Source organism: Acomys russatus, chromosome X (genome assembly GCF_903995435.1).
Source record: "Acomys russatus chromosome X, mAcoRus1.1, whole genome shotgun sequence".
Lineage (NCBI taxonomy): Eukaryota > Metazoa > Chordata > Mammalia > Rodentia > Muridae > Acomys > Acomys russatus.
This window is the reverse complement of record NC_067169.1, coordinates 93,658,508-93,672,714: the sequence shown is the minus strand read 5'-3', so window position 1 is coordinate 93,672,714 and position 14,207 is coordinate 93,658,508. Positions and strand designations below refer to the sequence as shown.

General features: G+C 44.1%; 1 protein-coding gene across 1 annotated transcript; it reads left to right on the top strand.

Annotated features, from left to right (window-relative positions):
• The first annotated feature begins 4,817 nt into the window (after positions 1-4,817).
• On the top strand, positions 4,818-10,729 carry LOC127184978 (homeobox protein Rhox5-like). Its single transcript, XM_051141468.1, has 4 exons — positions 4,818-4,884; positions 5,053-5,461; positions 9,442-9,487; positions 10,679-10,729. The coding sequence occupies exons 1-4, from the start codon at positions 4,818-4,820 to the stop codon at positions 10,727-10,729; spliced, it is 573 nt and encodes a 190-aa protein (XP_050997425.1).
• Positions 10,730-14,207: the final 3,478 nt, after the last annotated feature.

The window sequence follows — 14,207 nt, the reverse complement described above, 5'->3', positions numbered from 1 at the left end:
GTATGATTTTGGCAGCTTTGTCAAAAATTAAATGTCCGTAAGTGTATAGGTTTACTTTCTGGGTTCAAAAATCTTTGCAAGCCTCTGGAAGGGCAGCAAGTGCTCTCAAGCACTAAGCCATCGTATTAGTCTCCACTTTTCTGCCTTTTTTAAGAGTGGGGGCTTTCAATACAGGGTCTCTCTGTGTAGCCTTGACAGTCCTGGACTCACTTTGTAGACCAGGCTGGCCTCAAAGTCACAGCGACCAGCCTGCCTCTGCCTCCTGAGTGCTGGGAGTAAAGGCCTGTGCTACCACCACCCAGACAGTTTCCTGCTTTAAAAAAAAAAAAAAGATGTCTTTATTCAGAAAAGTTTATTGAGTAGATGTCGTTTATTTATTTGGTTGAAAGGGCTAGTCTATCCCACCTATGATAAGAAAGCATGCTCTTGATTGGGTAGCCTACTTTATATTAAGACTTGTATTATCTTGGTTTGGGAGTAGAAGTTGTTGAGACAAGTTCCGACTGTGTAGCCCAGGCTGGCTTTACACTTCCCACTCCCTACGTCTCCTGGGTGTTGCAATTTCAGGTGTGTTCCTGCATGCTGGCCTCTTTCTTCGATTTTTTTTGTTATTTGTTTGTTTGCTTTTGACACATTAGCACGCACTCACAGAGTTATACAACCCCACACATGTGCACACATATTATTACTCTAAACACATAGACATGCTCACATACACACTCTCAGTCACACACAAAAGCCACACATGCACTCATATTTATATTAACACTCGAAAAGACAGTAGCAAAAACACACACTAACACCTAAAACTCTATCATACACACAAACACTCATATATATGCACATGTTCACATAATCACACATACAGTCACAGGCCCCGACATCATCACAAATGTTAACAGATTTATACACATTCACACACTCACACACAGATGCAAAACCCTCATTCATAAAATGAATTAATATATCTAAAATATATCTTTCTGTTGTCCATTTTTAAATTTTATGCATACCGGTGCATTCCCTACACGTGTGTATATGCACTCTGTGCATGTAGTGCCCACCAAGGCCAAAGAAGCTGCCAGAGCCCAAAGAATGGAAGTTACAGGCAATTGTGAGCTGCCATGGGAGCGCTGGGAACCAGACATGGATCCTCTCGATGAGCCATCAGTACTCTTCACCACAAAGCCATCTCTCCAACCCCTATAAGTATTTCTTTTCCAACTTGTAAATATTCTTCTAGATGGTAAGACAAAATGTTGAGGTGCCAAATGAACTAAAGAACTAAAGGACTCAGTGTGAAACTTGAAATACTGATATTGAAGGGTGAAAACATAGGCAACACCCTATAAGATATACAGGTAGCCCCCACCCAGATCTGGCCAAGGGACAGGACATTCTCCACAGTTGAGTGGAGAGTGGGGTTTGACTTTCACATGAACTCCGGTGCCCCATATTTGACCACATCCCCTGCATATGAAGGCCTGGTGGCACTCAGAGGAAGGATAGCAGGCTACCAAGAAGAGACTTGATACCCTATGAGCATATACAGGGGGAGGAGGTCCCCCTCAGTCACAGTCATAGGGGCGGGGAGTAAGAGGAAAATGGCAGGGAGGGAGGAATTGGAGGATACAAGGGAGGGGATAACCATTGAGATGTGATATGAATTAATTAATAAAATATATTTTTTAAAACAGGGGAGGGGAAGAAAAAGAAAAAAGTATTCTCATAGCAAAGGGTTCTTTTGTTTTTGTTTGTTTGTTTGTTTTTTTACATTTGTAGAGACAGGGTTTCTCTGTGTAGCCTTGGCTGTCCTGGACTCAAGTTGTGGACCGGGCTAGGCTCGAACTCACAGCGATTCAGCTGCGTCTGCCTCCAGATTGCTGTCATTAAAGGCATATGCCACAATGCCTTGGCAAAAGTTTTTTCTTTTTGTTTGTTTGTTTGTTTTGTTTTCTTATTTGGAAAGGTTTTTCTAAATAAGACTCCATAGGTCAAGAATGAGGAGGAACAATTAACAAATAGAAACTCATAAAACCTTCCTACAGCAAAAGAAACAATTGTTGTTGTTGTTGCTGTTGTTGTTGTTGTTAATGTTGGTGTTTTAATTCTTTCAGTGATGTGGGAATTTGGATTTGGACTTCATTGAACCAATAAATTGCTTTTGGAAGCCCTTAAAGTAGATAGGAATGCTTGCCAGCAGCACAACTGATAAATGGATAATATCCATAATCTACAAGCACTCAATCAAACAGAACCACTAAAATCAAGAAAACAAATGACTCAATTTAAAAGGGGAGGTGGCAGCTATGGAGCTGAACAGGGAGTTCTCAGAATACGAGATATACAAAAAATGACTAAGGAAAAGTCTCAAAAGTGTTAAATGTCCTGAGCAATTAGAAAACTCCAAATGAAAAACTACTTTTTTAAAGATGTATTGATTTATTCATTATGTATACAATGTTCTGCCTGTTTGTACCCCTGTCGGCCAGAAGAGGGCACCAGATCACATTATACATGGTTGTCAGCCACTATGTGGTTGAGGGGAATTGAACTCAGGACCTCTGGAAGAGCAGTCAGTGCTCTTAACCTCTGAGCCATCTCTCCAGCCCTTTAACACTCATCTCACCCCAGTCAGAATGGTTAAACTCCAGACGGCTGTGACAACAACGCTGGCAAGGATGTGGGAAAACAGAGCCCTTGTTCTGTAGGGGAGGCTGCAAACTAATGGCATTACTCTGAAAATCACTGTGGAGAATCTGCAAAAAGCTAAAATACATCTATCAGATGACCCAGCTAGACCACTCCTTGGCATCTACCCAAACAACTCAACGTCCTCTTCCCCACAGTTTTGCTCATCTGTGTTCATTGCTGCCCTATGATAAGAGCTGAGGAGTGGAAACTGCCTAAATGCCCTTCAACTAATGAATGGATAATGAAAATGTGGCACACATACAGTATTCAATACCATTCAGCTGTAAAGAAAAATGAAATCTGCAGGCAAGTGGATAGAACTAGAAAATATTATATTGAGGGAGATAAGCCAGATCCGGAAAGACAAGCATAGATTAATCTCTCTCATGTAAAGTTCCTAGCTCCAAATCTTCAGATGTTAGGACATATCCTGGAGTGACTGCAGAAACCAGGTGAGTATGCTACATGTGGTGGCACAGGCCTTTAATCCCAGCACTCAGGAGACAAGGAGGCATAGGCAGCTGGAGCTCTGAGACTTCGAGGACACCCTGAACTACAAAGTGAGTCCAGGACAGCCAGGGCTACACAGAGAGACCCTGTCTCGAAAAAAATAAAAAGAAAGAAAGAAATTTTAAAAACCATCTTTCAGTGAGTTTAGAATTCAGTGAGATTCACTGTGCCCTACTTTATTTGAAAATGGAAATAATAATTTGGGAAAGCAGGCGGGTTTTCTTTTTAAAATTTTTTAAGACAGTGTGTACATATTAGTTCAACAAACTTGGTAGCTGAAGACTAAACTCTGGTGTTTCTCCCTCTGCCGCCTGAGTGCTAAGATGACAGACATTAAACCACTGAGACTGTGCTGGGCCCCATGCCTTAATCCCAGCATTTGGGAGGCAGAGGCAGCTAGATCTCTGAGTGTGAGGCCAACCATGGCTGCAGAACAGGTTCCAGGACTCTCTGCCATAGGCTACAATCTCCAAAACAAAAAAAGGCTATCTTTGCCATCTCTACCAGAAATAGGGAGAAGTAAATTAGCAGGTTCTCTGCGCCTTAACAGCAGCACTTTCAGGTTTCACAGCAAAGAACAAACACGGGCAGGAAAAATGCATATATAGATTTCATGGTAAGGTAGTTCCAGAATTCTGGGGTATGTCTTTTGGTGGGAGAAGAACACTGACTCTGTCACGAGGACTGCAAAATATCCACAGTTAAGAAAAAGAATTGCCTGAAATTACACAGCCTAGGTCTTTGGGAGGCTCTTTGCAGTCTCAGAGTGGCCAGAACCTGTTGGGGGGAAGAAAAAAAAACACTGGCTGAGCTGGGACCAGTGTGACCACATGCCAAGGGAGGGTGCTGCCTAACAGTTCCTGGGTGGGGACCCGGGTCTACTCTTGACACTTGGATCATCCAGAGAAACCATAAGAAGGGCCAGTTCAAGAGAAATGTCGGGAACCTCAGCACAGATAGGACAATGCCCACACTTGTGATGAGTCCTAACAGTATTAGCACACCCCAGTCCACACCCGAGCCCCCTAGTGAAGCACAAGGCTCTGACTCAAAAGACTCTTTTTCCTTTTTGAGAGGGGATTATCTCATTTTGCTTCTGGCCGCTCTGTAAACCAAACTGGCCTGGAACACAGACATCCACTTTCTTCTGTGCCCTGAGCTCTGGGTTTAAAGCCATGGAAAAGAACCCACAGCTAGCCAAGAGGGGTTCTCAAAACACTTCTCCAAGGACCCCAGAGCTTTGCTACCTCACTACAAGTCAGTTAGCACGGTTGATCATGACCCCTTGCCTAGGAAGTTAATTCACCAAGGTGAAACTGCGACTTGGAGGGCCACGTGTGCATCCCTACAAGCCTAAGCACCACGCCCTTACTGCAGCTGTATCCTACTCCTTCCGGCATCTGCTCTGCTTTGTCCCTCCAGGGCTCAACCCCCATCAGCAGGTCAAATGTAAGCTGGGATAGCGCACCCATGATTGGATACTTGGTTACCTGCGCTACGGCCCCCAAGGGCTTGAAGAGAAACTCTTCCTGGTTTAAGGAGCTAGGCTTTCCTAACTGCTGGGACTCCTACGCAGACTCCGCTGAGGCAGGCTGCAAGTGAGCATTCAGGACATGGAGCGTGGAAACACCAATTCCCTGCTTCACGAAGGGCTTCAAGAGGATGAGGAAAAGTTGAATGGTCAGTGAGTGCTTGGAATGGAGGGTTGGCGATGTCCAGGAAGGGAGAGGTGTTCGGGAGGGGCGATTCCATTCGCGCTGTGCGTGGCCTGCTTCTAGGCCACTTCAGGGCACCTTGGCACTAAGCTAAGCCCTGAAGCCTGGCTGTGTCTGTTTCCCCCACTTCCAGGTGTGAAGGCACAGATGGCCTTGCCAGCTGGAGAGGAAATAAGTGAAGGAGAGAGTGGACAGGGCCAGCCTGGGTCCGGAGCCACAGCCGCTAAAGCGGAAGGCATAGAATTGAATGGAGACCTTCCCTCTGCTGCTGCCGCTGCTGCAGACCGCGCAGATAATTGTAACCAAGAGGACCAGGGCACCAGAGGCACTGGCCAGGAGAGTGAGAAGCAGCCAGTGAAGCCAGCCCCCAAGGACTTGGAGGGCTCAGGAAATGTGATGCAGGAGCCAGTGCCTAAGTCCAGGGTGCAACCTGTCTCAGTGCTGGGACGCCACTGTTGCTTCCACTGCAAGTTCGCTCCATGGCAGTTGCGGGAGCTGGAGCGAATTTTCAAGCGGAATCATTTCATCAGTGCCTTAGAAAGGTAAGCCTATAGCCTGGCCTGATGTCCTGTTGGGAGCACATGGCAGTTCAGGGTGGCTGGGGGCTCTCACCCTGGCCCTCCTCCTGCCACTCCTTTTAAATTGCATATTATGTATTTGTTCTGTTTTATTTGTGGCTGTGGAGATGAGTTTCTCTGGGTGTAGGTTGTAACTCCACCCTTGGGGACTTCAGAATACAGCTTGTTCTACTCTGTTCTCTCCTTCCAACATGTGAGTCCCAGGATCGAACGCGATTCATTATCAGGCTTGTTAGCAACCACCTTTCCCTCCTGAGCTCTCTCCTCAACCTATCTCTTATCCCAAATAATGACCACTTCCAAAATCAAGGCTGCCAGAATCCTGCATCCTAAACTAGTGTGCTGGGGTAAGTGTGAGAATCCTGTAAAATGGTTGGCTGGATAGTTTGGGGTCAACTTGACACAAGCTAGAGTCATCAGACAGGAGGGCACCTCAGTCAAGAAAATGTTTCTGTAAGATCAGCCTGTAGGAAGCCTGTATGTAGGGCATCTTCATAATTAGTGATGGATGGGAGAGGGCCCAGCCCATTGTAGGGGATCCCATCCCTGGGCTGGTGTTTCTGGGGTCTATAAGAAAGCAGGCTGAACCAGGCAAAGGGTGGCTCAAGACTTTAATCCCAGCATTTGGGAGGCAGAGGCAGGCAGATCGCTGTGAGTTCGAGACGCGCATGGTCTACAAATTAAGTCCAGGACAGCCAAAGCTACACAGAGAAACCCTGTCTCAAAAAACAAAAATAAAAACATAAATAACAACAAAATAGAAAAAGAAAGCAGGCTGAGAAAGCCATGGGGTGTCAGCCAGTAAGCAGCCCTGCTCAGTGGTCTCTGCATTGTCAGCTCCTGCCTCCAGGCTTGAGTTTCTGACCTCAGTGCTTATGATAAACTGTGATATGGAACTGCGAGCAAAATAAACCCTTTCCTGTCCAAGTTGGTTTTGGTCACGGTGTTTCATCACAGCATTAGTAACCCTAACTAGGACAATGGGAATGAACGTATTGTCATAGAGTACTGTAATGAGTCAGAGTGGTAAACTTTGGGCAATGTCTTCCATATAAGTAAGGTCGTGTTAAGTGACCTGAGAAAGTTTGAGTGGTTGAAATAACAGAAAATAACATTCTATCTTTATTTAGAAATGTCATAAATCTGTCCCTAATATGTTTTTAAGGTTTTTTACTTATGGATGCATTGGTGCACACACCCTGTCTCTCCAGGGTCTCACTATGTACCATCCCATGTGGTCATGGAACTCACTGAGTGCTACCTGCCTTTGCCTCCCACAGACTAGTATTAAGGCAAGCACCACAGAACCTGGTGGCACCTTTCTCTCAGCTGCCGGTGGGGTATTTGTTCTTGTTTGGGGGATTTTTTTTGTGCTGGGTGTGTTCTATTTTGTGTTTCCCTTCCCATAGAAACATGGTCAATAAAAACAAGACTCAACACTGGGTATGCTGGCACCTTCCAGTCATCCTAGTTCTGGGTATGTCAAGCCTGGGCTACGGGGGAGAGTTCCCATGTCTTAGGGACTTTTCTTTTGTTGTGAAAAGACACCATGACCAAGGCAACTTACTTAAAAACAAGCGTTTATTTGGGGCTTACAGTTTCAGAGGGTGAGTCCATGACCCTCCTGGTGGGAAGTATGGCATCAGGTGGGAAAATAAGGTGTTAGAAAAGGAGCTGAGAGTTCATACCTTGAGACACAACCATGAGGCAGAGAGAGAGAGAGAGAGACACAGACTCAGAACCTCATGAATTTTGAAAAGTCAAACCCTCCTCTCCCCTCCAACAAGGTCACAACTCCTAATTCTTTCCAAACCCTTCTGCCAACTGGGGATTGTTTGATACCCTAAAGATTCAAATATGTGAACCTGTGGGGTCCTTTCTCTTTCAAACTGCCACAGCTGCAAAGAGAAACACTCTTTCAAAACATTAAAAATCAAACAGACTCGCCCGCGTGTGTTAGTGCATCTCCGGTTTCACTGGGAAGTGGAGGCAGGGAGAGCAGTTACACAGTGAGTTCCAGGCCAACCCTGTCTCCAGGGAACCTCTATCAGGGTTTAGGGCATGTTCCACTTGCTTGAGATTGTTTTGTTTCTGCTCTTGGTTTTTCTGCTTCTCTGCTATGGGCTCTCAACTCTGTAGCCCAAGCTGGGCTGGATCTTCCATGGCCTCTTCATTGAACCTCCCTCATGACAGAGAGTCCAAGCTGCACAGCCAGTATTGCGAAGTGCATGCTGCTTTTGTCGTTATTTTACATTTAATTTTATTTATTTAGTGATGGTGGGATGGTAGTAGTCTGATTGAGGCCGAGTTGTATGTGTTTGTGCGCGAGTGTGTACGTGCCTCATGGCACTCGTGGAGATGGGAGGAAACTCACAGGGTTATGGTAGATGAGCCATCACGTAGGCATCACACTCAGGTTACCAGGCTTTCAGGCAACTACAGTGTCCCCCTTTGCCATCCTGTCTGTCCCCACAAACACTTGCCTTTTGAAATAATAGTCTCTTGGAGAGTTCAGGCTGCAGACCCTGAGCCCTGCCCTGCACTATGGGTCTAGGGTAAGGGTAAGAGGCATGCAAAAATGAGAATGAAGGTGTTTTCATACAATGCCTAACTGAAACAAAGTGGAAAGCTTCAGCCGATGTCTGCTAGGTTAGTAAGGTCCTTTTTCAAGAGAGATCAGGGCTGAGGTAATGTTGGGACAGTAGAGGGACATCCTGCTCCTGTTAAAATGTTTGATAAATCCATACATCGTTTATTTTCCTTTTAATTCCTTATATAACTATAAACCCATTGGCACGCTGTTTTTCCTTAGCTGCCACCTCCAGGGTCTTTCTTTGACTCTTATCCTGGCCTGGAAATCACAGAGTGGTTCACACTGGGTCAAACTCAAGAGATCCACCCACCTCTGCCTACCAAATGCTGGTATTAAATGCACTGTCAAGCCTGGGCCCCAACGTTCTTTTTTTTTTTTTTTTTTTTTGCATCACTTTTTGTCACCCTTTCCACAGGAAATGGTCCATAAAAACCAGATTATAAATTGGGCAGTATGGCTCCATAGGAGCTTGTGTGCAGCTGAAATCTAAGGCATGTTCAGCTTATCGGGCTTTCTTTTGCTGTTTATTCTTGTTTTCTGACACATGATCATAGTCTGTGGTCCACGCTGGCCTGGAACTTGCCAGAACCAGTTCCTAAAGCCCCCCTCATTTTAGAAATTCAGGAAAAGACTGCCAGTACTGTGGAGAGGTTTCTTTCCTTCAGAATTTCCTCTTCTGTCTGCTGTGCTTTTAATATTTTCTTTCCCAGGGCTAGTGATAATGGTTCAATGGGTAAAACCACTTGCTGTCAGGCTGGGGAACCAACGCTCCATCCTCAAAATCCAAAGGCACATGGAGGAAAAGGGAAACTAACTTCTATCAGGCATCCTCTAAGCTGCACAGGTGCACGAGGGCGCAGGGGTGTGCATGTGTGCATGTGCGTGCACATACACACACACACACACACACACACACATGTGCACACCAAATAATTAAAATAAATGTAATATTTCATTCCCCACATGATCAGCTCATTGAATGTCCTCATCCTGCTGAACATTTGGAATCCTCTTGTGCTGTCTATTAATCCACCTTCTTTTGAGTTTATCTTTCTATCCTGACAAAGGACCTCACCCTGGTTGTTTTCCTGTTTGCATTAGTTTTCTGGATTTTGCTCTGTTTTGTTTTCTTTATTTTAGAGGCAGAATCTCCTACACCATACCCACTGTTGGGAGCATATCTTTTGAGGTTCTTGGTGCCTTATGTTGTTGGTTTTTAAATTGCTTGTTAGGTGTATGCATGGGTTGTTTTTTTTTTTTTTTTTTTTTTTTTAAGAAAATATAAAATGTCTCTCACTCATTTTCTTTCCTCTATAATGCTAAATATTCAACATCTGATTTTTACCCCCAGAAAACAACTGGCCAGATGGATGGGTGTGACTCAAGCAGTAGTGAAGGTCAGTAAACCAAAGGAAGCCATTTGGCATGACAGCCATTCTAGAACTCCCTTTAGGTTTCGACTCCTTTATGCTATCCATGAAAGTGTTTTGTTGTTGACATGACTCTGCTTGAAGACTTTTTAGCTTTATTTTTGTTGTTGTTGTTGTTTTCATTATGTGTGTGTGTGTGCTTGTATATAAAGCATGTGCTGGTGCCCAAAGCATCCAGAAGAGGGTGTAAATCTCCTGGAGCTGGAGGTGCAGGTGGTGGTGATCCACCCAAGATAGATCCTGGGAACCGAACCCAGGTCCTCCTGCAAGAGCCGCAAGTGCTCCTAACCACTGAGCCATCTCTGCAGCCCCTCAGGGTGACTTTTGAGCTTTATGGTCTTTGTAAGTAGAAATGGAGTAAGGAAGCCTCATGTACAAAGGGGATATTTCAAAATAGAACCTAACTTGTTAAAGAAACAAAGAATAGTGTAAACTACCTTTTATCTTCTTAGACACCTATACGTTACACATGCAGATAAATTACATGCACCTTTTAACTTATAAAATAGGTATTTTTATATATACACAGTTTTTTGCTTACATACAGGTGAATAGATGTATGCACACAGAGAGATGTATATATGCATGTGCTCCATATACAGCTGTGTGCAACTCCTTGTAATGCTGGCATCTTTTAGGTATGGTTTCTCTGTGGAGTCATCCTGGGGTTGTGACATACAAATCATTCAAATTATTGCAGCTAGGGACTTCATGATCCTAACCTATTTGAAAGACTCAAAACTAAGCCAGAATTCTATCCTTATAGGAGGAGTTTCAGTTAGGTATAGCTCACAGGCTGAACTCAGCACTCACAAACCAAGCTGATTTAAACACTGCTGCCTCTGCCTAAAACTGCTAACATCTTCCATTGTTGATAACAGTAGAGCAGGAAACGAGACATGTAATCTTTGAACAATTTCAAGGCTTTTTGACAGTGCTTGGATGGAAACCAGGGGCCCCACATTTTAGGGAAGCACTGGAACTTGGCCAGCCCCTCATCCCAATATAAAATTATGTATTCATCAGACCTCAGGTTTATCTCTACAAGATAACTTACTGATAACTTATCACTGAAATATAAAGTTACATGATAAGTTTTCAAGTATGATCGTGAAAATGTGCCGCGCTAAACCAATTCCTTTCTCACACCCATTGTAGAGATGGTTTCACAAAAGGAGACAGCAACACAGGAGATGTAAGAAGCTTTAAACACTCAGAAGCTATTTTCCTGCCTCCCTGAACATCTTTCTCTGAAGACTTCGGAAGATACCTGAGTACCGCTCAAGCACCAAATACAGATGAATATTTTTTCTGCGAGTAATAATACACTAATGTGCTTTGATCTCCAGAGCATTTGTATTTCAATAAAGAAATGAAGTGTTAATGTTTATTTCTTGAGCCTGCTGGTATAGTAAAATATAAATGTAAGCTATCAAGGAAATTCCCTTTAAACAGAATAACAAGGTCTGCTTGCTTGAGAGAATACTGCTCTATCACCATAGACAGGCCCTTTATATCACAAGAGCTTTCCAAGTTACTAGTAGGTTTTCACTGACACACACTTTCCCTTTTGTCTCAGCCCTGCTTCTGCTGGGCTCAGCCCTGCCCCTGCTCCATAGGACCAAAACTATACGAGAGAGGCAGGGCAAGACTCTAGGCAGAGACAGTGCTTATTCAGTGGGAGCTGATTCTGGCCATCGTGAGGGGTCAACCTTGGTCTCTGAGGAATTTCCTTATAGCCATCCATAGGAGTCTTGGGCAGCAGTATCCTTTCATTTAGGCTGTTCCCCAAACTCTTCTCTTCCCACCTTTTCCATGGCATACACAGGAGACTGCAGCCACCTTGCCAGAAATCCTGATGCCTCAAAGGGAACAGAAGAACCCAACCTCTCCTCCTCAGAAGGCTTCTCCCATAGTCCCTCAACCCAAACCCAGGAGCATAGTGACCCTCTCCCAAGCTGACTGTCAGTTCTTAAGGTATCTTTTCAAAGTATACCTTTCTTGTGAATTCAGAACCAGACTAATACTGTAAATATTTTTTCAATATTGTATTTTCTTATATAGTTCCTAGTAAATCGAATACCACTGAAAAGTTCAAGAAACACACAGTATGTACTACATTGGTATGCCCATTGTGCGGCTCTGTGTGCCTGGGGTCTTCCAGAGTCCCGCATGAGTCAGAGAAACACTAAGTAGAGACTACTCCCAAAGCCCATAGTCACCAATGACCTCATTGCTGACATAGAAGCTGACACTGGCCCCACCCCATGCAAGGCTTGGATTCCTCAGTCACATTCAGACCCCTGCCACTTGGGCCTACTGATAGGCTCTGCCCCTCAATTCCTGTCCAGGAAAAAACAGGCTAATGATCCCAAGAGATGCAAGAGTGGCATCCTTCACTTGAGGGAGAAGAGGGGCTTGGAGTGATGTTTGTTCTCAGGACCTAGAGCACAGAGCTAACATATAGGCAGCCAGCAGAAAGACTCAATTTCAAAAGTGACTTTTATGATGCTAATGTGCCAACCAAAGGTTAGGCTTTCAGAGATCTTTTCTATAGCTGCTCCTAGAAAACAAGTACCCAAAACAACAAATAGAGCCAAAAAAAGAAACTCCCTAGGGCACATCATAGCTAAAACACTAAATATACAGAGCAGAGAAAGACTATTGAAGGCTGCAAGAGGAAAAAATACAAGTTGTCTCTTTTGTCAACGACTTCAAGGTTCTTCCCCACTTTTCCTCTCTCAGATTTAGTGTGTCTGTTGTTATGTTGAAGTCTTTGGTCCATTTGTACTTTAGTTTTGTGCAGGGTGATGAATATGGGTCTTTTCACATTTTTCAACATGCAGACATCTAGTTAGACCAGCACCATTCGTTGAAGATGCTATCCTTTTTCCATTGTATGATTTTGGCAGCTTTGTCAAAAGTCAAATGTTCGTAAGTGTATAGGTTTACTTTCTGGGCTCAAAAATCTTTGCAAGCCTCTGGAAGGGCAGCAAGTGCTCTCAACCACTAAGCCATCTTACTAGTCTCCAACTTTCTGCCTTTTTAAGAGTGGGTGCATTAAATACAAGGTCTCTCTGTGTAGCCTTGACTGTCCTGGACTCACTTTGTAGACCAGGGTGGCTTCAACCTCACAGCGAGCAGCCTGCCTCTGCCTCCTGAGTACTGGGAGTAAAGGTGTGTGCAACCACCACCCGGACAATTTTCTGCTTTTAAAACAAGATGTCTTTATTCAGAAAAATTTATTAAGCAAATGTCGTTTATTTATTTGGTTAAAAGGGCTAGTGCATCTCACCTATACTAAAGCATGCTCTTGATTGGGTAGCCTACTTTATATTAAGTCTTGTATTATCTTGGCTTGGGAGGAGAGGTTGTTGAGACAAGTTCCGACTGTGTAGCCCAGGCTGGCTTTACACTTCCCACTCCCTACGTCTCCTGGGTGTTGCAATTTCAGGTGTGTTCCTGCATGCTGGCCTCTTTCCTCGATATTTTCTTGTTGTTTTTTGTTTGTTTGCTTTTGACACATATGCACACACTCACACACATACACAACCCCACACATGTGCAAACATATTAGCACTCTAAACACAGACATGCTCACATACACACTCACACTCTCAGTCACACACAAAAGCCCACACATGCACTCACACTTACATTAACACTCGAAAACACAGTAGCAAAAACACACACTGACACCTACAACTCTGTCATACACACAAACACTCATATATATGCACATGTTCACATAATCACACATACAGTCACAGGCCCCGACATTATCACAAACTTTAACAGACTTATACACCTTCACACACTCACACACAGATGCAAAACACTCATTCATAAAATGAATGTCTAAAATATATTTTTTTGTTGTCCATTTTTTAATGTTATGCATACCAGTGTTTTCTCTACATGTGTGTATTTGCACTGTGTGCATGTAGTGCCCACCAAGGCCAAAGAAGCTGCCAGAGCCCCTAGAATGGGAGTTCCAGGCAGTTGTAAGATGACATGGGAGCGCTGGGAACCAGGCACGAATCCTCTGGAGGAGGCGTCAGTACTCTTCACCACAGAGCCATCTCTCCAACCCCTATAAGTATTTCTTTTTCATTTTGTAAATATCCTTCTAGAAGGTAAAACAAAATGTTGAGGTGCCAAATGAACTAAAGAACTAAAGGACTCAGTGTGAAACTTGAAATACTGATCCTAACAGGTGAAAACATAGGCAACACCCTATAAGATATACAGGTAGCCCCTCCCCAGATCTGGCCAAGGGACAGGACATTCTCCACAGTTGAGTGGAGAGTGGGGTCTGACTTTCACACGAACTCTGGTGCTCCATTTTTGACCACGTCCCCAGGATGGGGAGGGGTGATGGTATACAGAGGAAGGATAGCAGGCCACCAAGAAGAGACTTGACAGCCTATGAGCATATATAGGGAGAGGCGGTCCCCCTCAGTCACAGTCATAGGGGAGGGGAGTAAGAGGAAAATGGGAGGGAGGGAGGAATGGGAGGATACAAGGGATGGGATAACCATTGAGATGTAATATGAATAAATTAATAAAATGTATTTTTAAAATGGGAATAAAGAAAAAGGAAAAAAGGTATTCAGGTAGGAAAGATCTTCTTTCTTTTTTTTTTTTTTTTAAGTTTTTTGAGACAGGGTTTCTCTGTGTAACCTTG